The following is a 22,493-nucleotide window of genomic DNA, read 5'->3' as shown; positions in this document are numbered from 1 at the left end:
AGGATTGGTCTTAGCACACCATCCTTTTTTGAGATCAAATAGTACAGGGAGTACACACCCTTGCCATCCTTTTTTGAGATCAAATAGTACAGGGAGTACACACCCTTGCCATTGAAATGGCAAAGTATTGGCACTGTGGCCCGTGGTAAAGGAGTGCTTCAATCTCTTCTTGAAGACAGAGGTGTTCCGCGCTTAGAATGAGTGAGCAGGGTAGATTGTTTAGTGGGGTTGACTTGAGTTCTAAGCTGTGATCTCTTCTCAATGGGGAAGAAACCCCTGAAGTCTTACCCTGACAGTTGTAGTACGATTTGGTGAGGAATGAGAGGCAAGCCCGTTTTGTGGCAGCAGCTTCTTTGTTGGGAGTGCTACTGCCTTTACCCAGGTTATAAATGGCCCTGTAAAAGCACCTCAAGTACAATCTGTCCGCTTATTGGTGGTAAGACTAGCACTGGTATGATTGGAGGTGTTCGGTGGAAGTAGCTTTTGCTGCGCTCCTGCATGGATGCCTCAGAATGGAGCCTGAGGGATAAGTGTTTGGAGGGGTCCCCCATGCTCTTGACAATCTCTATATCAGTTTAAATGTTTCCTAACACTTTCAAAGAGGTGTTCCTCTAAACGGGAGACTAACCAAGTGTTGCTGCACTTCCGGCTTGAAACTAAAGATACAGAGCCAGGAGTGTCTGCGTAGAATGACTGAAGTGTTAACCTCCCTAGCTGCCATATCTGTGGGATCCAATGCACACCTTATTGCAATTGGAAATCATTTTAGCCTTGGAAAGAATCTCTTCCCCTCGTTTTCAGTTCAGGAAGATGCTGTAATAGGCCTTTCATCTCCTCCCACTCTACCCCATCCTAACTAGTGAGGAGGCCTAGGGGGTTGGCAATCTGCCAATAAGTGGCAGCCCTCTACTGTCCTTCCTGTATCCTTATTTGATGGAGCAGTATCCCTTGTGGCTTATGCAGATGCTGTATACAGGCAAAGTGCTCCACAAGGGAGTCTGAAGACACATGACCTCTAATGTATATAGGGTCTGAAGAAGATGTGTACTTCTTTTCCACTCTAGGGGTGACCACCTGCCAGTGGTAAAGGGGATGCTCATGGTTTGAACATTCCCTATAGCACTGGCAGGAAGTGTATAGACAGTTCAGACCTAGATAAGGTTTCTACAAGGAAATGGTTTTCCTCTGGAATGGTATGTACCTTATGGTACAGAGCAGCACTTTGAATAACCGCATTAAATGGATGATCATCAGAGGGAGATGCCCTGAGTGAAACAGGCTCCAAATCGAAATCCTCTCTAGGACTATCATCATGATGCTGCCCCCTCCCCACTGAGGCATTCCTTGGATGAGGATGGAAGGGACCCCCATAGCCCTCAGGAGGTATGCAAGACCTGGGGCTGAGAGTGTTAGAATACAAATGTGGAGACCCAGGTGGAGAGAGAGAGGAAGATCATGTGGAATTCACTTACTGTGGAGAATGTGTTGGGGAAGTAGATGCAAGTTGTAGAGGAGAGCTAGTGCCAGCATCCTTGAAGCGCTTGGGCTGCGGTGCACTGTCTGAATGAATGTCCAATGGATGCAGCTTTCTTGGGGATGGGCTCAGATGTTAGAGCAGAGGTTTTCTAATTGTGGGGCGTGTATCCCTGGCGGTCCATGGATGCGGTCTCAATGGGGCATAAATGTCTCAGTAAACACTTCTAAATGAAGATGGCCAGGAAGTGAGTTTTCGCGTTTCCTGGCTGCCTTCATTTACACGAAGTGTTTGAGGTGCTCCCATTGTATAGACCATCAACGTCACTCATGCAGAGGCACTGCAAAGTCACAATTAACAATTCAGAGATTGTTGCCTTCAACAACAAAAAGTATGGCAACTGTGATCCTTTGCGGGATCAAGACTTGGCTAAAAAAACAAAAAACGAAATATTATAAAAGTATTTTCTTGTTTTTGTTCACCATCAGACAACATCCTATAAAATAATGCACACATTTTAAATGGAAACGAATTAGTGGGAAGTACATCCTTATAGGTTATGAAACCTCAATTGGATAACGCAATCACTGCCAATGTCTGTTTGTGAGACCTGAACGCCACAGATTTGAATCCTGGTTGGCGCAGTGCAGAATAGTGACTAGGGTATTTATAGTGCTATGATGTCCCAACCTGTAACAAAAAGAATCATGGATTTGTTAGTCGTTATTTTAAAATTGTACTGCACACAGTATGATAGACTGCCACAAAATCATTGAATGTTTAAGATAAAACAGCCACTTTAAATACTTATTAGGAATAAGCACCCAAACAGTACCTGGCACAAACATTTCTATAAGTCAATATAAAAGACACGTTACAAAACTCAACACCTTTATATTACATCTCAAATATAATAAAACTGTCACTGTGAATCTTCAAGTGACTCCAAAAATTAAACCCTACATTTTCTTCCAGCCAGTCTTTACATTTGGTGATAAACCAATTGCACACATTCACATTCCTTTCAGGCAAGTGATGGCCTAATGCATGGGGTGCAGTGGGGACTTCTTTTTAGGTCAAACTTGGGCAGAGTATGCACTGCAAGGCATGCTGTATTCGACTACAGACTTGAAGCCTGCCCACTCTTTGCCCATATTTGTTATTGGCTTGTGTCATTGTCCTTCGTAAATGCTGGCTTCTGATTCGTTAATAGGTTGGTTAGCCCCTCTTAGTACCGCCTTCTCTTCATTTGTAACCTCCCATGAGGACCGGCCCTCTTACTTCTGTTACACGGTAGGTCTTATTTCATCTGTAAGCACTATTTTCTTTAATGAGTTTCTCCTACTGCAGGCGTAACATGCTTTCCTGCAACATTCAGCACGCCATGCAAGCTTTTACTTTCCAAACAACCGGGGACAAGAGCAGCTGCGTCTTTGAAATCAAATAGGTCTCGCATTTACAAGAGTTTGAGCTATTGACATTGTAAATGACAATTACTTTTATGTGTTAATTATCAAAACAATAAATAAAAGGCATAGTCATTTACAATGCGAACAGCTTAAACTCTCGTGAACGCGAGACTTATTGCATTGCAAATGCTGGTTTCATTTACAAACGGACAGAGACTGCTTCCTTTGAGATGTCCTTAGGAAGGTGGCAGGATATTTAGGCACATTTATTTAAATTGACCAGCATTACCATTAGTGCAGCAAGCAAGTTCAGTAGCGCTGGTGTAATGTGATGGCACACTACACCCCAATTATGGTTGTTGTCAACATAAAAGGGGGTGGGGAGCCATATTCCTGGCTGGAATTGTGGGCCAGGTCACTTGCTGTGCTGGGAACAGTTCACAACCAACAGTGGGCTGTGATTTGGGGCTTTCCCCCGTTTTATAACACAAAGGGGCAGACCGCCTGTTTTGGGCCTCAGGCTTTGGAGCGATGGCCTAGTGGAGTGGTCAGTGAAATACATTTCAATGGTGCTACACGTGCAGTGGAACTGGAGCCCAAGGGTGTGAAGTTCCAACTAAACCCCAATTATGGTTGTTTTACTTTCCTTGTACCAGGGTCCAGTACGCCCATACTGTGCCAATGTTGCCATGGGCCTCGGACCAATGGCAGAAGAGAGGCCACAATTGAAACAGAGGAGACACCTTAGCTTAGGCCTCAGAGAAATGGCACAGTGGGGATGGGGAAAGATGGAGACCCATTTTTTTTTTTAACAAGCGGCAGGGTAGACTGCCTGCTTCACAGGATAGTAGTTCTCATTATTGAAGCAGGTGCATTGGCACTGGGGTCCAGGAGGGTGAGTAGTCTACTGCTTCACAGTTACTTTACAAAAGAGGCATAGATCCTCATTTTCCTTGCTAGCATTAGGCTGAGGGCACCCTTGCAGGCAACTTGTGTGAGATAATTTCAAGTCTGTTTCGAAACTTGAGTGATGGCCAGGCCTGGTGTGGGAAGGGGGCCAAAGTGGCAGGGGATACGGCTACTCAGTGATGCCGCTGTCACAGGTGCAGTTGCACTGGGAGATGAGGAGTGTGAGGAGCTCAAATCACCCAGATCATGGGAAGTAGGGTTTGTCGGTCAATATCTCCTTTTGTTTGATGTACTTGCTCTTTTCCATTTATTATTAATTAGGAGCTACAAAAAAGCATCCCCGAAAATGATCTCAGAGGAGTTGGGGGCATTTCAAAACATTTTACTTAAGGGGGACTCAGAGCAAAAAGGTTTGCAGATCACTGTGTAAGGGTCTCAAGAACACATCTTGACCCTTTGTGAATATATATTTTGGCGGCGTTGCCTTTCATCCAGTTCTTCCAGCAGTCTCTCTAGAATCGGCCTTGAAGGATCCCTGTAATCAGTGGCTGGTTGTGGTTTCAAAGCAGGTGGTTTTGAAGCCTACAGGGCTTTTGTGGTCGCCTGTGGTTTTAAAGCAAGCTTGGAGGTTGAGGCTTTCTTCTAATGCAAAGCATGCGTCGGCACAGTGGGGTCTTTCAGCCTCAATGGCAGTTTGGTTTTGTCAGAGGCTGTGGAGGCATCGAATGTGGAACAGTCTTGTGTGATGGGCTGGATTCCCGAGACCCCAAAGGAGCGATGCTCCACCTAAATGCGTGCTTGTTTGGATGGATTTGTCTGGTCCATACACACAATCCTAGACATCGATTTGATCCCGGGACCTGTGGAAGAAGTGGAGCGGGACTCCTCACAGAGTTCCTCGAGGTCAGACTCTTCAGATAGCATTGTTTGCAGACTGGTATAATGTGCAGCGACTCTATGTTCTCCTCCTTGGCCACAAGGGGATTCAGCTCACCAATGAAGTCAGGCATGGTCTGTAGAATGTTGCTGCATGGTGAGGTGTGATAGGTGGCGATCCTTTCATCGTCGGAGGGTCGTTTTGCAGCGAAACGCTAAGCAAAACGTGCACTCAGTAAGCCCTGTGATTTGGGAAGAGGATCCCATGTCCTCATGGGTGTTGGCCCATGGGTATTGTGAGTGACAGCAAGGGCGCTTTTTAAAGGGTGTCCGTTCCATCAACCTTCATACCCCTCACTCTCTGGAGTCAACTGATAGGACGATGACTAAGCCCCAGCGGGGCGCTTGCACCATGACGGCCCAAGACTCGAAGGTCTACGTCCTAATGTCCTAACAAATACTGGAAGTCAATCATGAAAGCGGACAACCAGGATCAACATTTCGACTGCAGGAGCCCGAAAAACAGATGATAAAACGCTGAGTCCGGAACCTCCTCAGTACATGTCCGAACCAGATGGCAGAGAATAACTATTTAAAAATAGAGTCAGCATCTATGCACATTCCCTAAGGGAGGAGTCACAGCGCACCTTGTGACTCAAAAGAACTTCATAAAAAAAACTTGCAACGTCTAAGTCAAATAGGCATTCTTTTTCCTCCATACGACCACACGGTTTGTCTTTGTTGTCACTCTTCTAACCTCCCGATGTAAAAACATTTGAATAGGTTTGAGAGTTGTCAATAAGCACATTTTTACCAGATTTAAAGACCATTAAACTGAGACCTGTCCTGAAGCTTTCCCTATTTTTAGAGTGACTTACTTTATTTCTCCACTTTTAATCAGTCTATTGAGATAGATCTTGCTCATCTCCCTGCCTTAGGACATATTAAGGTTAATAAGGAGAGCGTATTTGGGCTGTAAAGAGATGTACGATTGAAACCATTTCACTTAATGTACATTGTTACATCTAGTATAATATTCACCCTTTAAAGATGCGGCTGTTTTCTTGTTTTTCTAATAAAAGTAGCCAACATTTTGGTGGATTTAAATTTCTCACGACTGCTTTTCTTTTTGGTTTGTTACCCAGGTACAAGCCAACGCCGATGGTCCTAGAACAAAATATCAAACAATATGGCAAATTTTGTTATCCTTAATTTTCATAATCTTTTTTTCCCTAATGCCAAGCCTGTAGCAAATCAAAGTTTTGGGGCGGAAGAGCATGGATTCTCATTTTCGGCCAGGAAAAGGTAGCTGGAAATTGTATTGAGGTCGGCAGTGGACTAGTCATTTAACCCTTCATGCATTCTCCATAAGTTTGCGACGGCTGCGACTCACAGAGGCAATAGTTCAAGGAGATGAATGCCTAGTGAGATATTACTAAGGGTTCAAATTTAAGTTCAGAAACTGGATTATAATGAGGGGCCATCGAATAAGATGGAGTTCTGGAAAAGCGGGTGTGGGGGTTAGAGTAGAATGTGAATTTCCTCACTACTGCATTCAATATTCCTCATGGATATTTAAGAGTGCGGGTCGAATAGGGATCATTCATTTGTTTATGAGATTTGTACAGTCTGAATTTGCAAACAGAGTGCATTCTAGTAGCCCATCCTCCTCAGTCATAGTCGTTGACAGCATGCTTGACTTTGAACCTTTGCAGCACTTAATTTCCTTTTACGCTACATTTGTTCTTATAGTTACCATTTACATACATATATAAATATTGAAATCAATCATTAATAAACTTCTGGCCCCAGTAGTGATTAAGTGTCGCCCACAAATATGGCATGCCTGCAGTTAGTGTTTAAATATTGACAACATGTGTTCAATTGTTTACTAATCTTGTGGTCAACTAACAACCTCTCTGATCCGATTCAGATGAAATTACTGCGAGTTTGTAGCATTTAAAGTAATTACTCAATTTTGGTTTTTTGGCTGCTGAGAAGCATATGCTTTCTTGATCCAATTGTTTATCTTAAGGACAGTTTTCCCATCACCATTCTAGGTATTTTACAAGACCAATAACAACAATAAAGGACATTTCTCCTTTGATTAAGACCACAAGTGTTGAGGGAGATGATCTCAAGGTCATTCATCTGGTCCGATACTACACAGTAGGCCACAACTAGGTAACCGTTTCAGGGCACGACAATAAATTAACTGTTTATCAAGAAGTCTCTCTTCGACTGTATGAAAGAATAAATGGGTAACCCAGCAAATAAAGGAGGTAACTAGTGCGTAGATAGCCATTTCATTTCATTGGATTCAATCCTTGCATATAAATGGACTTGTCGAAATATAATGAAAGAAAAAACAACAACAAAATTAAATCAGCCCACCTCCCACCCATGAACCTATATCAAACCCACAAGAATGTAATCAAGAAAACAGTGAAGGCTGCAAAAACGACCTCGGCCCCCTCCTCCCGGGCGGGTATGTGATATTCAACACTTTAATGCCCCAATGAGTGTGTAATATAGGTGTGACGTACAGTAATACAATAACACATCCTGAATACCATCAGTAAGAGCAGACTATTGGGAAAGGAAACTTATATGACCTTGGTTTTCTCGGTTCTATGTAGCTTATCAGACCATTACAGTGAATTCAGGTTGTATTTTTTTCTTAAATTCTAAAAATAAGGAATATTAGGTTACGTAGTCTGTGGGCTACTATGTAACATGAATTGATATGAGATCTAATGAGTAACATGTTAATGGCAGTAATTCAGAAATAAAACATGAACCTGGAGTTATAAGTTATGTTCACGCTACTACTGGGTAGGTGTGAAAAACCTGCAAAAGATTAGTCATTCACTACCAACAGAGCTGCTACATAACGAGACTGGCAACAGGGAAACTACTAAGTTGGATTTGGCAGTGGTTCAGCCAAGCTAATGATATAAAGCTAGCTCCTTCTGACAATCAAGTGGCCATTTTAGGCTCAGATAGATTGATATAGTTTCAAGAAAGCTTGTATGTATGATCCTGTATTTCGAGAAACCAGCAAATGAGCCGGCCTAAAAAGCTCTCTTACATCTGGTGATAGCGTAGTGGCACTCTGCCCATGGTTAACTGAGTCCCACGGAGTTGAAAAAAAAGCTCTTTGGAACACCGCTCCGCTCCACCCGAGAAAAAAAAAAGGGGGAATAATCACTTGACCTGCTCTGGCGTCTGCGGGCTGCCCTCCTCTGTGTGGTTTTCTCCTTGCCGGTTGCAAACCCCTACGTTGTACGGCTTGCGAGGACTGCGCATGCGTGTACATGCACAGTCCCCCCCAAGATGGGAGATCAGGGCGAGGAGGAGGGCAGCCCGGAGACACCAGAACAAGTACATAATCATTTATTTCCCGTTTGGACGTGGCGCAGGGGCGAACTCCGCTACGCCGCGGAGTCCGAATTTTTGCCTGAACTCCACGTTTCCAATGGATCGCAGAGTTGGCAAAATTTCGCAAACTCCGCTGGCCGAGCGGTTTTTGCCACCCAAGCTTAGTTATAGTATCCTTAGGGAGACACTCATGTTCTAACTTTCACAACCACATTTTTCACGTTCCTCATACAGGAGTGGCAAAATTCCTATTACTAATCCGGATTGCTTCTTAAAGTGCATGTAGGAGAACAACACGACAACCTAAGGCAGTCATAGATATGCTTTAAGGGCTGGTGTTTACAATTCTAAGGATCAAAGGCGTCTGCAGCACAGTCCTTACCGATCAGTTTATCACTGGCAAGAGGGCTTTGACAAAGACGGCTGACCGTTGGTTCCTTTTTGATGTCTATTTTAACTAATTACAGATGTTGTGTATATTTTTTTTCCAACGAAAATCTTTTGGATTACATGTATTGTAGCAATTGTAAAACCCTTCATAACCTGTTGTGGAACGTCAAAGTGCATTTTCTGATTGGACGCTCAGTACACTTCGGGTGTGCATGGCAGGCAGATTAGGATCCCATGTGGGAAGTGTTTTGGTGTCATGCGGTGGAGACCTTGGACGTGACTCTAGTCCAGTCTTCGATGCAGTGCCTTTCAGTGTAACAAGAGTAGGTGGTGTGAAAGATAAACATGCAAAATACAACTGAAATGTTTTCACTGTGTGATACAATCTTTAAATGGGAGACAATGGAGAAGTTGGACAAATATCCCTGTAAGAGAAACCCATGCGACGGAAACATTTTCAAACTACAAATGCATTCATTGAAGTCATTGTACATGCTTGTTCTTTATAATTTAAATTTATTCAGCCAATATACAAGTTGTGTTTGTGTCGTGAATTGTTAAACATGGGTATTTTACAGTAAATATTTCCCCTAGAAGGCTGCGGGAAAGGTGGGCTTAAAACGGACACTCAAAAAAACGAAACCAGTTTGCCCCCCCCAAAAAAATGAATATTAAAAGGAGGATGGAATTAGGACTGCTTGTATTTCAGAGAGATAAATGAAGAAACCCTTTACACTAGGTTACAGTGAAACTTCACTCTCTCAATTTTAAGGGGGCAGCCTGCAAAAATCCTAAACCTCCACAATGAAAATCCTTGCTTAATCCAACTTCTCAGTAAAAGATCCTACATCCATTCTGAATTAATGTGAAACTTCAGGCTTTAAACCCACTCCCACCTCAAAAAGAAAAATCAATACAAAAACAATATTGCAACCTAATCTCCAACTTTATTCCTTCCCACCCACCGTTTTGCTTTAATCCTAAAAACCGAGAACACAGCGATCCTTCCCTAGAGTTACAGGTCAAATTTGCATTCAGTCTCTTTTTTGATGCACCAAATGGCCAGAGTGGAGTCAGAGAAAGGATCCCGCGCCAGTTACAGAAGAGGAACACACGGCAGTGTCTCTTTTAGCTTAGATAATGATGCTGCAATGCCCTTGAGTGGCGCCTCCATGGTACCCATGACGGTACGATTTCCTGGCAGGCATCAGGCACAGTTCCTTGGCAATTCCTCCTCCCAGGCGTGGGTTAGTCATTTAGTGATAGGGACTGTATTCCTCTGCCAGTCGGGGCTGCTCCTTCTTTGTCTTTTGCTGTGGAGTCGAGAAGAGAGGATTTAGAAAGGACAACATAAATGGTAGAGTGAAGCATACCTGCATAATTTTGACAAATATGGATTAAAATCTTGGATTACAAGTGTTCTCTTTAAATATATTAGCCGAATATACTGCATCTGGAGCAACAATATCAGCACATTCCAGAAAATAAAAAATGCGACAAGTTTAATAAAGTCAGACGAAAAGGAATACCAAGCTGATAAAAAAACTGAGATAAGACTAAAAACAGCCATGTAGACCAATTAAAGGGACCTGTATCTGATTATTTCTTGAACTATAAAATAGTTATTTAAGAGCACTGGTGTTCAATAATGTTTGGTTCAAAGAGTCAGATTCAAAATGGCAGGATCAAATAGGCTGCCCAAATCAGAAAATTCATTACTATGTGCGTAACTTACATTGCACAAGTGACTTTAGTGAAATGTAGGAACTACGGTTAAGAGAGCCAGTCAGTAGGCAGGGAGAGTTTGTCTGCTAGCAAGCCGCTCATCCATACATATGCAAACTTCTCAGCCCGGTATTCCACTTTCTGGTCCACAGCAGTGATGGCCAGGGGTAAAAGCAAGGCAGAAAGGCGTGTCAATTGATACAAGGCATGCACAGCAAATCCCCTACAGATTCGCTCATGCCCTGTAGAATAACCACACAAACTTCCTCGACAATAATCAATGTAGGAGTGGTGAAGGCATTAGAGGATGCTCACTTCAGACTTGTCCTCAACCATGAGCTCCCATCAGTAGAACTGATCTTTTCACCCAAGGAGAAGGGAGCCCATGAACAGCTAAACGTGCAGATGCACTATAGCTATTCATGGATTGGGGTGTGAATGCTGCAGTAGCCATGCTCTTACACTCACTCCCCTTCAGGTCCTTCCACACCATGCAGGTAGTCCGCACGGTTTAGTACTGCTGTAGTTGCAAGGCTGATGTACACCAATCATCACTGTGATTAAGGGCATGCGAATTTGGCCTCATGTATTTATTAGACTGACAATGTATGACTAGACGTATAAGTCAACCAGTGACAGGTTGAGGGATTAGTTGGAATTATTGAGCGATATGCTCGGCTACATTGGATTTTGCAACAATCCGTACTGGTTTTGTGGTCGATTGTGGAAAATATGTGAAAAGCAGAGGGCATCAATGTAAACAATTATCTGCATATTAGCACTGCCCAAACCACTCTAAATTAAATTTCTCTTTCCAAGTATCAGAAGCCCCAAGAAAAGCAGAATGTAGCTTCAAGTAGTTTTGGAGAATATTCTGTGCATGGCAAAAACATTTTTATCCAACAAATGTTAGTAATTTCTAATCATGGATTGTTTTAATGGATTTATATAAGCAGCCAAAAAGGCGTAGGATATCACCCTGGCACAGCAATAAAGACGATGGTATGGAACGATGTCCATAAGACCTTAATGAAAGCGAGTGATCTCTGCTGTTACTCGAAGCGAATGGACAGATGGTGACAAAGTAATTTAATTTGACAGCACTGAAACAAAAATTTTAATTCCATAGTAGAATAGTAACAACCCATCATGGCATACCCGAGGGGCAGTATGAAGCACTCCCATCTTATTTTGAAACCGGGTTTCTAATTTGGATAAAGTATTAAACTTAAGCCCCTTCTCTGAAGGTTGAACGCAAACAAACCTTTAAAAGGACAAAATTCAAAACAGGCATACAGATGAAAATCAGTTGGGTAAAGAAAATAACCAAGCGTATTCAAGCTGGGGCATTGCGGCATGTGACAGTTTAATAAAACCATATCAGGTCTCATAATTAAATTAACTCACTTAGGTGAGTGGAATTAGCAAGACGACAAAGTATTACCGAAGAGGCCAGCTGTATATGTGCACCTGATGAATACAGAAACGTCCCCACCATACCTTTCTTTTCATCATCTTTCTTTTTGGCAGCATCTTCCCTTTGTTTCCGTATAATGGCTAACCGAGCCAGATCTGCCTTTGCCTGGTCTGTCTTTCCAGCGAGGTGCATTTTCATATACCTCTCTTTGGCTTTCTGTTTTTCAATTTCTTCTCTGTTAAATAAAACACAAAGTGTAATGTATCTGTAGGCTTGCAACCTCCGCTCATTCTACAAAATCAATCTGGGGGCTCTCAGCCATACTTAGCATTTGGAAAGCCGCCCTAGCAATTTAAGACCCTCTAGTACGATTTAAACAAGTGTGTCACAGGACAGGGTAGGTTTTATCCCACAATTGTTTAAAGTTTCATTTTGCAAACATGTATAATCTAAACCAAGCTCAGATCTACACCACATGCATCCACATTTTCCATTGCATGCCCAATAGAGTAAAACATTCATCCTAAAAACAAAAACAAAAATTAAAATCTCATTCCCACCCTCATCATCTACAAACTTTTCATGAGTGGAAAACAGAAAACATATTTTGTGGCAAAATGATACACAGAACACCACAAGGCAGTTAAAGCTTCCTTCAAACATGTCACCAGTATTACATTTTTCAATTTCACTATATAAATGAATAGTTAAGCACTACATGAAACAGCCACGCATTGGTATACTTTGAAACACAATAAACACGTACACATCACAAGATCACAAATTACTTTTTCTTTTATTTACCACGTAACTGTAAACATTTAAGCCAGCATGCTACAACCTAGCACACAGAATATGTGAAACAAGACGTAATGCACTCTTAGTAGGTGAAGGATTTCAATCTCAGAGGAAGCTTCAACCCTAATGCAATAAATAGTTCCCTGCTCTTTCAAAACGCAAACTAACAACTATTTGAATTTGTTTTTCAATTCCTTTATGGCACCACTCAAGCACGGGTATCTGAAGATCACATTGAACTAGCAGGTAAAGGCGGGTCTGTTTTGCAGAAGAGTAGCAAAATAGGTCTTCAACCGAGATATGCGTTGCCGGCTGTCAAGGAGAAGTATGGAACACTAAAGACAAGTGGGAAACTGGTGCAATGCTTATTTTTTTAAATAATTTTTATAACGTATGCCAAAACTAAATAAATGTGGCACTCTCTCAATGTGGCAGCTATACATTAGCAATAGACTCATTTTTTTAGTACCCAACAAAAATGATTTTATTTTAAAAAAAGCATGGGTTAACAAGCAGGCTGGTGTGCTTAGGACAGATACAAAACCCTTTTTAATTTTTCAGCACATCATAGGAAAATTAGATTCTTATAGGGGCAAAGAAAAGGACACTATAGGTTTTGAACTGAACATACTGTTAAAACACATGGATGACAAAAGAAATTATAGTATACAATATAGAAATAAAAACACTGGTAGGGTAGTATAAATAATTTGCCTACCAGCTTTGGCACTGAAGTGCACTTCTTTTTAGGCGATGTGTGCACTGATCAGGCAAAAAGCAGTCGCTCACAGAGCAATTCAGCCAATCGCTGAAGCACACTGACCCACTACATCATCCTGTGGGGCACGGAAACAAAATGTAAATGACATGAGAACAAATCAGTGAATGAAGAGAGCTGACCTAAAATTCCTTCTATGTATTTTTTATGTATGAATTGTTTTCCTTAGATAATAAAAATAAACAGATTAAGCTGCTTCTAAACCAGACCTATAACTGGGGATTATAATAGAATTGTGAATAAAAAGGCAGACGAAAAGATGCAGTTTTCATAACTGGCAATAGGTTTTCAGTGGTTTCCAACTGTTTACAGGAACCAGAGGAATACAGAACCAAAATATTGATGTTGGAAGAAAACAATATTTTAGGAGGCGCAATGAGACCTAAAAAATTGTTTAAAGCAAAATAATGTTGGAATAAGGGGGTACCAGTAGGAGCAGAGGGAAAAGGCGTAAAGATTATATGCAAAGGGAGCACTTATCCGAATTGACTGAGTCCACAGAACAAGCACTGGAGAAAAAGAGGGTTCAACCGGACATCTGGTCACAACTACACTTCTTTGAGGAGAAGGAACTCATAACCGATTGTGTGAGAGAAGGAAACATTTCTTTTAACTGTGCAGAGGAACAATTGTATCAAGTCCTCTCACCAATCGAGCAACAAAAATTCAGACCAGTGACTAAATTTCTAAAAGACTTGGCAATTGGGTACAGATGGGACCAACCTGTTCAAATTAAGCTTGCCAGGAAAGACCAGCACTAAGGCACAAATCCTTTTACAGAAACGTGTGAGCTATTTGGCAGTCAAATAGATAAAGGAACCCCAGTGACAAGCAATTAAGAGATGTATCTGCAGGTAAAAGCAAAGCTGTAATGTATAGAAAGAGATAACGAGCAGGATGTCACTCTCCCCTCCAGTTTACCTTACTATGGAACTGCCAGAGCAGAGAAGCTGGGTAAATGCTCATGAAAATAATTAGATTGATCTCCACCCAATTTAAACTCACTACCTGATATTTTCCCCGTCTGCATTTCATCAAAACGTAAGCTCTACTGTGGAGTGTCAATGTTTAAAATCAATTTAACGAAGTAGGTAGAGTAACTCCATCTTTCACTGACAAGAGAGGTAGCAGGCCTTTGATTCTACAATCTGACCAATGAGATGCGGTTGATTTCTTAATGTGTGGGGATCGACTTGGTAGGCTCAGTCTTAATAGGGACCCTGTGTAGGGCAGAGATAGCAGCCCTGGGCACATACAATACTATCATGGATATGTGGTATAGCAGTGCTCATAATTACATAATACCCGGCTCTTCAAAGCTGATTAGTTCTCGAAAAGATAGTCTCTGTAGCTGGCACCTAAGGGGTTTGCTATCATTTCCTAGTCACTGGGGTGAAAGTCCTAAAAGGCGGATACCTTTGTACCAGCAAAGAATAGTTCTCGATACAGGAGCTGGCACTCTAATATCCGAACCGGAAGGCAGAAGAAAAGGATTAAAGGTGCTGTCTTTGTCCTGGTGCATTGTTGCTAAGAGTGTAATCATGCAGGTCTTATGACACAAAAACAACGTTGAAAAAAAAACAAAAAACGAGACACGTTGAGGATCAATCATAGATGGCTGGTGTATGAAGAACATGTGTATCTACAGTCTCACAAGCTAATAGACAAAAACTTGTGTGTGGGTCCCCCAGTGACTGGCCTCTTTGCAATGGTTAAGAGGTCCCTTATCAGCCTCTGACTGAGGTGTTAGAGGCACAAACGAGCTGCATCCTTGGACAGACTATTATTTATTGTTAAAACTACAATATAACATATACTGTTATACATAGACTGTGGTGCAAAGTGTGCCGCACAGTTTTGTCAACCCCTCACTGTTGCATAATCCCAATGGGCTGCACTATAAATATATGCAACATGACAACAAAAGCAAACCAAATCTGTTACATGGACACTAGGAAGGGGACTAAGACATAATAAAAGTGAAGTTGGTACAATAAAAAACACTGGAACACTGACACCACGACAGTAAGACTGGAAGACAACAATGATCTCATACATGGAAACATGGGACACTACTTCATAGCTAGGAAAAACTGGCACATAGGCATTAAGACTTTCACACTGAGAAACTGGAAGTGCGCCATCGAAAAGGGAACACAAACTTTTGTGACTACAGCACGGGTAAACTTCATTGGCAGAGGGATATTGACATGCGTGCAATACCATTGGGATGGCCATTAATATTGGGTCCTCTATGTGATCACATGGTCTTTGACACATGAACACACTACATGTAAGGGGTGACTGAACCATGGACGTTTAAGGAGATACTGGGACATATACAATAATACAGTTATATTGAAAAAAGGTTAACTGATACAGAGATACTGATGAGTATGGTCATGTTATGTCTATTTGTATAATGCACTATTCACCTGTGAGGGACTTGAGCAGGTGTCATGTGAGTGTCCCTTAAGAGTATTTCGAAGAGTGGGGTCTTCAGCTTCTTGCAGAACTCAAGAAGTGAGGAGGAGGCTCCGATGTGTTGTGGGCAGCAGTTCTATGTTCTTGTGGGTTGTATGAGAAGGAACGAAGTACATCCGGTTTTGTTCTTGTTAACGGGGGATGTTTGAGAGGGAGTGGAAGGCTGAGCATAGGTGGGGTGAAATATGGGTTAGGCGTGGGCAGTGGAGTAGGAGTCTTGAAGTGGCGTTTTGGATAGACTGGTAAAGTCATGCTTGTTAGTAATGAGTGCTTGCGTGATAGAATGTCTGGTGTTCTGTGGCAGGCACTAGAAGATTCTTCGCAGCACACATTTTTAACAGCCTTTTGGTCCCAAAGGAGGGCATGGGACAGAGTGGCAGAGCCATTCGGGGAGATCCCAGTGCTCTTTAAGTGGCCCTGCGCTGACACATGCAGGCAATTGTAGTGTGCCAGTGCTCATCTGGTGCTAGGTGCACATTTCCGCTGTCCTGTGGTTCCATTACACTGCAGCCATCCCGAAGATGATTCACCCTCGATCAGAGCTCTGCATGCTTTGGGGAATGGAGGCCAATAGCATTTGTTCTGTAAATAAGAGGTCATGATTTATTTTAGCCTTGGATGCGGAGAAGAGCTTATGTGTGAGTTGAGTTGTGACCAGCATCAAGGCAGGCCAGTAAAATAAACTTCACAAAGAAAAATAATGAATCCGTTTATTCTTTTTTTCTCCCTCGCAGTACGCTAGGTTAACTGAAACTGCTAAATGTGTTGCGGACCTGGTAGTAAATCTTGCATATTATTCTCCCAAGCCATTCAAGTGAAGTAACACTTGCCCCGTAACCCCGATTATACAATGATTCCCACCAAAAGGGCCATCTAGAAGGTACAAACCAGGGCTCCTTATTAGGCACTGGGAGGTCTGGATTTTGTTTGTGATGCATGTGCAATACTGCCCAATTGTTTTTCTCATAGTTAATTGCTCAATATAGTAGTCAAAATATGGTCTAGTTGGTAGTGGTCATTACCTTGAGAAAATGAAGTAAGATTTTGGAACGTTACATGTAGTACAGCAAAACCAAAAAAGATAATGTTTTCGATCAAGGATTATGCCATTGTTGGTTCTGCTGTGGGGTGGAGAATTGAAAATGAATATTCACAAAGCTACATGGGACTTAAAAAAAAAAAATTAACTACTATGTGGATAGTATGTCGACACCTGAATCTTCGTAAAGCTCTCTCGGGTGGGAGGTGCATCACTGGGAAATGTTGCTTTTCTACTTCAAATTATAGTTGATACTCCTTCCTCATGAATTTAAACTCGCAACAATGTGATTTATTGATTTTTATCAACTTCAAGCCATCAGTCTGAGACTGATTGACAATTGTCACAAAGGCCCAACTGAAAGGTTCATTTTAAGGAATGCTGCCTTTGCCTAATTATTTATGCTGAGGAATTGTTATTTCAGTTCACTTTCTGATAGCGCCTCCACTAGGGAGTAGAAGGCCTCCAATGGGGATTGTGTGGGGGGCGGAGGGGGAGGGGGGGGGGTGGTCGTGTGTAGATTATCGCATCAAGGGAAGAGTTTTTGGCCAGACTGTAAAGAAGATAGAAGGTTCATAAAAATGTGCTAGAGAAGAAAATGATTAATCCTGGTGACATGAGATTACAAATGACCCAAACACTTTAAAACCACAAGTAAAGTAGTTCAAACAGGGAATAAATGTCCACATAAGCATGAGACTTAAAGAATTTGAACAGTAACCTCTCTCTCCTAGATAGCTCCTTTGGACCTTCCAGATCCAGCTGAGTAACCTTTTTGGTGGTTTGAGCTGCTCGATTGGGATTTTCTATGTCTATCAACCCTTCCACTCCTTTGCGTTTTTGCTGAGGAAGGAAAACATGAAATATTATTAGTAAAACCATGCTGAGCTTAATGTCCATCGATAAACAAACATTACGGTTTGTTTATTATAAACCAATTTTCAGGCGTATAATGCATATTACCCTTACATGGGCCTAGCAGAAATATCATAGTACAACCAATTCAGCAGTCTGTGCAGAGCAAGTTCCTTGAATGAATGAAGCCTTTCTAAAGCGCACAGCGACTCAAGAGAGTGCCCCCAATCAGACAGCACTGCAGGATGTAATAAGGGGTGAATAAGTGTCAGCCTAAACCAGGGATTGCCAGCGACACAGAATTAGGACTATGTTTTGGTCGGGCGGATCATGGTCATAGAAGGACTTTACTAAAAATATTTAGGATATAATATATATATATACACACACAGATCCATACACAAAAAAAACTGCAAAGCCTTTCAGTGACCAAGATCCAGCCCTGGTCATAGTCCTATTTCTAGGTCTATGGCCATCCCGGTTTTTCATTTTTTAAATCTGGTCACCCCCCCCCCCCCCCCCCCCCCCCCCCCCCCCTTAGAGTCTGAGTAAGAATGATTTCAGCTCCTTTTTGAATCTCACTTTTTCAGGAATCGGTCTAAAATAATCTGGCAGGTTATTCCACAGATTAGCTGCTTTCACGGTGTAGAAAGAGCCACCCCTCAGTTTCTGAAAGCGAGGAGTCACAATGAGAACCGCTGAGCTAGAGCACAGCAGCCTCCCAGGGCAGTATGCCTTGACACGGAATACATAATGTTAACAAAAATATATGAACGAGCTGCTGAACAGCCTTTCTAACCAAGACGTTTCTCTTCTTGATGCTCGGGAGGTATTCCTTAACTAAACTCATTACCACCCACCATTTGCAACATTCACTCTTTCGAGACTGCATGCAGTGCTGCAGAATAAGAGGTGCAACAGCTGAAACATTCCCTTATTTGCATCTGGACAACTAAATGCGGGTGAGGTAAAGTCCTGGCCAGAGTGCCATACTGGAAGAAGAAAGTCGGCCCATCGGAAATTACAATTCACCAAATCGTATTATGCCCAGCAAATGTGCTAGAAAGCCATTCAAAACTTAGACTGCACCAAATTTTGGGCCCATGCACAAAACACTAAGAACCTATCTTGCTGCTGAACTAAATTATCTGCTTGCACACTGGCTATTCATTTTCTACATCCAATATTGTTTTCCTCTAGGCGCAAGACTTCATCATTAGATAAATGCCATCACATCTACAGACTGGACGTCATATTACCTAAAAATCTTTTTGTTTTTTTCTCCTTTCAACACGTTTACTACTTCCCTAGTTATTCGCAAATTTCACAATAAAACTCCAGATTTCCTGGCCCACATCATTTTCGCCTAAGTTACTTCATGCAGGACAGATAACTTCATACAGTTATGGTCTTGGCCTGCGGCACTCTACTTGTAACTTACTTCTATTTAAAAACGATTCACAGGCCTCGGATTCATGTACCTTAGAGTACGCTTGAACCACACCGTGATATTGGCTTGTCGGCAATTGTTTTTACAACCTTTGGTACCATACAAAATAAAAATTGGTAATTATGAATACCAAGTAACAGAGATCACGCCTTTATGAAACTGGTGAGCAAGCAGGTAGAGAACTTGCCCTGCGAATCAGGCAGGTGGCAAGTAAGAACATCGTGACACAAAGTGAATATCAGGGCCAAATATATGATAAACCTGGTGAAATTTTGGAGGGGTTTAGGAAATTTTATCAAGAATTATATCAGGAAGAAGTAGCTGGAGAGCCCCCAAATATAAGCTGGTTAGACATGGGTAGTAAGTTAAAATCAGGCCAGATCGAATCACTGGAACAAGATATTACAATGTCTGAGGTATTGGAAGCTCTGCAAGATCTTGCAAGCGGAAAGGCGGCAGGCCCAGATGCTATACCGGTAGAACTATATAAAAGTCTAAGGGAGGAAACAACACCAATGCTCTTAGATCTATTCAATGGTGTTATGAATACCGGAATAATACCGGAGTCCTGGCAAGAAACTAATATAGTAATCTTTCATAAAAAAGGGAAACCAAAGACCAACCCGGGCTCCTACAGACCAATATCATTGATTAATAGTGATAACAAGCTATATGCCAAAATCATGGCCACGCGCATGGGAAGGATCATTGCGTCCTTGGTTTCCCGCTGGCAGCATGGGTTTATCCCAGGAAGAGGAACCACAAACCATATTAGGAGAGCTATCACCTTATTTGACATCGGTGCTGCTAGGGGGGAGGAGGTCGCAATGATCCTCCTCGATGCAGAAAAGGCATTTGATCGAGTCAGATGGAGTTTCCTATGGAAGGTTATGGAGGCAAGGGGATTTGGCCCTAGATTTTGTCAAGCCATTCAGGCTATGTATTCATCACCTACTGCAAGAATTCAATCAATGGGGGAAAGATCAGATAGGATCAATATCACAAGGGGTACGAGACAGGGCTGCCCATGCTCTCCTATCTTGTTTGCGCTCTACATAGACCCGCTAATCACACAATTAATGAACAGCGCGCTTATTAAACCAGTAGTATCAAATGGGTTTCATACTAAACTTCTCGCTTACGCGGATGATTTAGCAGTCATTACAAAAGATCCAGAGCTAGCTATGAGGGAGGTAGTTAGCATAACTGGCCAGTTTGGAGACGTGTCGGGCTACCGACTAAATGTGGATAAAACACAGATATTATGTTCTAAAAAAATAGCCAAGGTGGACGGAAGATATGTAGGATCTGTAGTTTACCTGGGTATAACTATAAATGCAGAACCAGGTAAAACAATTGACGATAATTATACCCCTCTTATCAAATCTATGGAAACAGATCTAAAAAGAATGGATTCACTACAGCTATCACTGATTGGGAGGGCAAACGTTATAAAAATGACAATGTTTCCTAAGGTGCTTTACAAATTAAGATCAATCCCATTTAAAATTGACGAGAAAATTATTAAGAAGATTGAGGCCACTTTTATGAAATTCTTATGGCAATATGGAAAAATAAGGCGGTCAAATAGATATATGTCATTACCACAAGATAGAGGTGGGTTGGGACTGCCAGATATTAAGAGCTATCATCTTGCATGTCTCCTCACAGACATGGCTATTCTATTCCATCCAGGGGGCCCAACCCTCAGGCAGGCGGAGATACCATCAATTTTTGAGCTACTGGTGGGAAGTGAAGCCGTAGGGCTTTTATTAAGGAGAACTCAGAGGAGCTATTACAAGGAATTAGGATACAAGACGCTTGAAGGTCTATGGTATATATGGAAAACGGTTAAAAAAGTTCTAGATATACCTACTATCCATCATCGTACACCACTTTGGAATTCAACACTCTTTCCAAATCTTAGTAGGGATGGAACGTGGCGCCATTGGGAGAGTCATGGTATTGTGGAGTTGGGGCAAATAATGATCAGAGATCAGTGCAGAACACTTGAAGAAATTACACAAAACTATTCACTACAAGGTTATCAAGAGTTCAAATACATACAGATTGTAAATAGAATTAAATCAATCAGGCCACGTATCACTTTGCTTAGAAAATTCGAACTAATTGAGTATCTGAGGTCAGGGGGCCATAGAATTAGAGATATATATAAAATATTTAACGACGCATCAATTGACGATATTGGAAAAATTGAAACCGCATGGTCCAAAAAATTGGGAGCTCCCGAAGTAGACCTTGATAAGGCGTTAGATATGGATAAGAGGTTTCTGCGCTCCTCGAATCTCAGAGCCCAACATTACAAAACTCTATTTAATTTATACTATACGCCCGAAAAATTATTCTCTTGGGGGAAAGCGACAGATAACAACTGCCCCAGATGTGGAAAGGGTATAGCTGATCTTATACACATGTTCTATGGCTGTGAAAAATTAAAAACTATTAAAGCTGAAATAATACGGTTTTTAGAGGGGCTTCTGGATGTCAAAATTAACCTATCCCCAACCTTGATAATAATTGGCTGTGATGCGAAATTAAATATGAGTATTGAGGCCGAAGCTCTGGTTTTCATTTCCGTAGCAGTTCTTAGGATTTTAATTAGCGCAGCCTGGAAGGATACAGAAGCCCCATCTTTTCAAATGTGGTTGTGCAGAATGTTGGGCACACATAATATTGAGGAAGCATTATATGATTTAAAGGGAGCGAAGCTAAGGGATGTGGGCAAGCGACTTTGGGCCCCAGTGGCTACCTGGAGGACAGCAAAATTAACTATAAATGAATGATTTACTGGTCGTGTAGATATTTAATATGTTAATTGATTTGTATTGTTTATTATTCTTTCTGTTATTTCGCATGATGATATAATGCTATGCTTCTATCTATGTATCTATGTATCCAGTTAGAAATATGTATTTACCGGTATGAACTCTCATTAAATAAAATAAAAAAATAAAAAAAAAAAGAACTAAATTATCTGCTTGCACACTGGCTATTCATTTTCTACATCCAATATTGTTTTCCTCTAGGCGCAAGACTTCATCATTAGATAAATGCCATCACATCTACAGACTGGACGTCATATTACCTAAAAATCTTTTTGTTTTTTTCTCCTTTCAACACGTTTACTACTTCCCTAGTTATTCGCAAATTTCACAATAAAACTCCAGATTTCCTGGCCCACATCATTTTCGCCTAAGTTACTTCATGCAGGACAGATAACTTCATACAGTTATGGTCTTGGCCTGCGGCACTCTACTTGCAACTTACTTCTATTTAAAAACGATTCACAGGCCTCGGATTCATGTACCTTAGAGTATGCTTGAACCACACCATGATATTGGCTTGTCGGCAATTGTTTTTACAACCTTTGGTACCATACAAAATAAAAATTGGTAATTATGAATACCAAGTAACCTGCATTCTCCCGCCAAAATATCTATGGTAACTCCATTAGCCTGCTTGTGGTTTAACATTTCAAACATTATAA

At 41.6% G+C, this 22,493-nt stretch overlaps 1 protein-coding gene across 2 annotated transcripts in view; it reads right to left on the bottom strand.

Annotated features, from left to right (window-relative positions):
- Nucleotides 1-8,935: 8,935 nt before the first annotated feature.
- PDAP1 (PDGFA associated protein 1) overlaps nt 8,936-22,493 on the bottom strand; it is a 52,763-nt gene continuing 39,205 nt past the window's right edge. For both annotated transcript variants that reach the window (XM_086940647.1, XM_086940648.1), the window contains exons 4-6: nt 17,402-17,523; nt 11,665-11,816; nt 8,936-9,752 (exon numbers count right to left, since the gene is read on the bottom strand). In XM_086940647.1, coding sequence (XP_086796773.1) covers nt 9,688-9,752; nt 11,665-11,816; nt 17,402-17,523 — 339 coding nt within the window. In that variant the 3' untranslated portion in view covers nt 8,936-9,687. The remainder of the gene's footprint in view (nt 9,753-11,664; nt 11,817-17,401; nt 17,524-22,493) is intronic.

This window comes from Lissotriton vulgaris, chromosome 10, assembly GCF_964263255.1.
Source record: "Lissotriton vulgaris chromosome 10, aLisVul1.2, whole genome shotgun sequence".
NCBI lineage: Eukaryota > Metazoa > Chordata > Amphibia > Caudata > Salamandridae > Lissotriton > Lissotriton vulgaris.
This window is presented reverse-complemented; position numbering and strand designations above follow the sequence as displayed.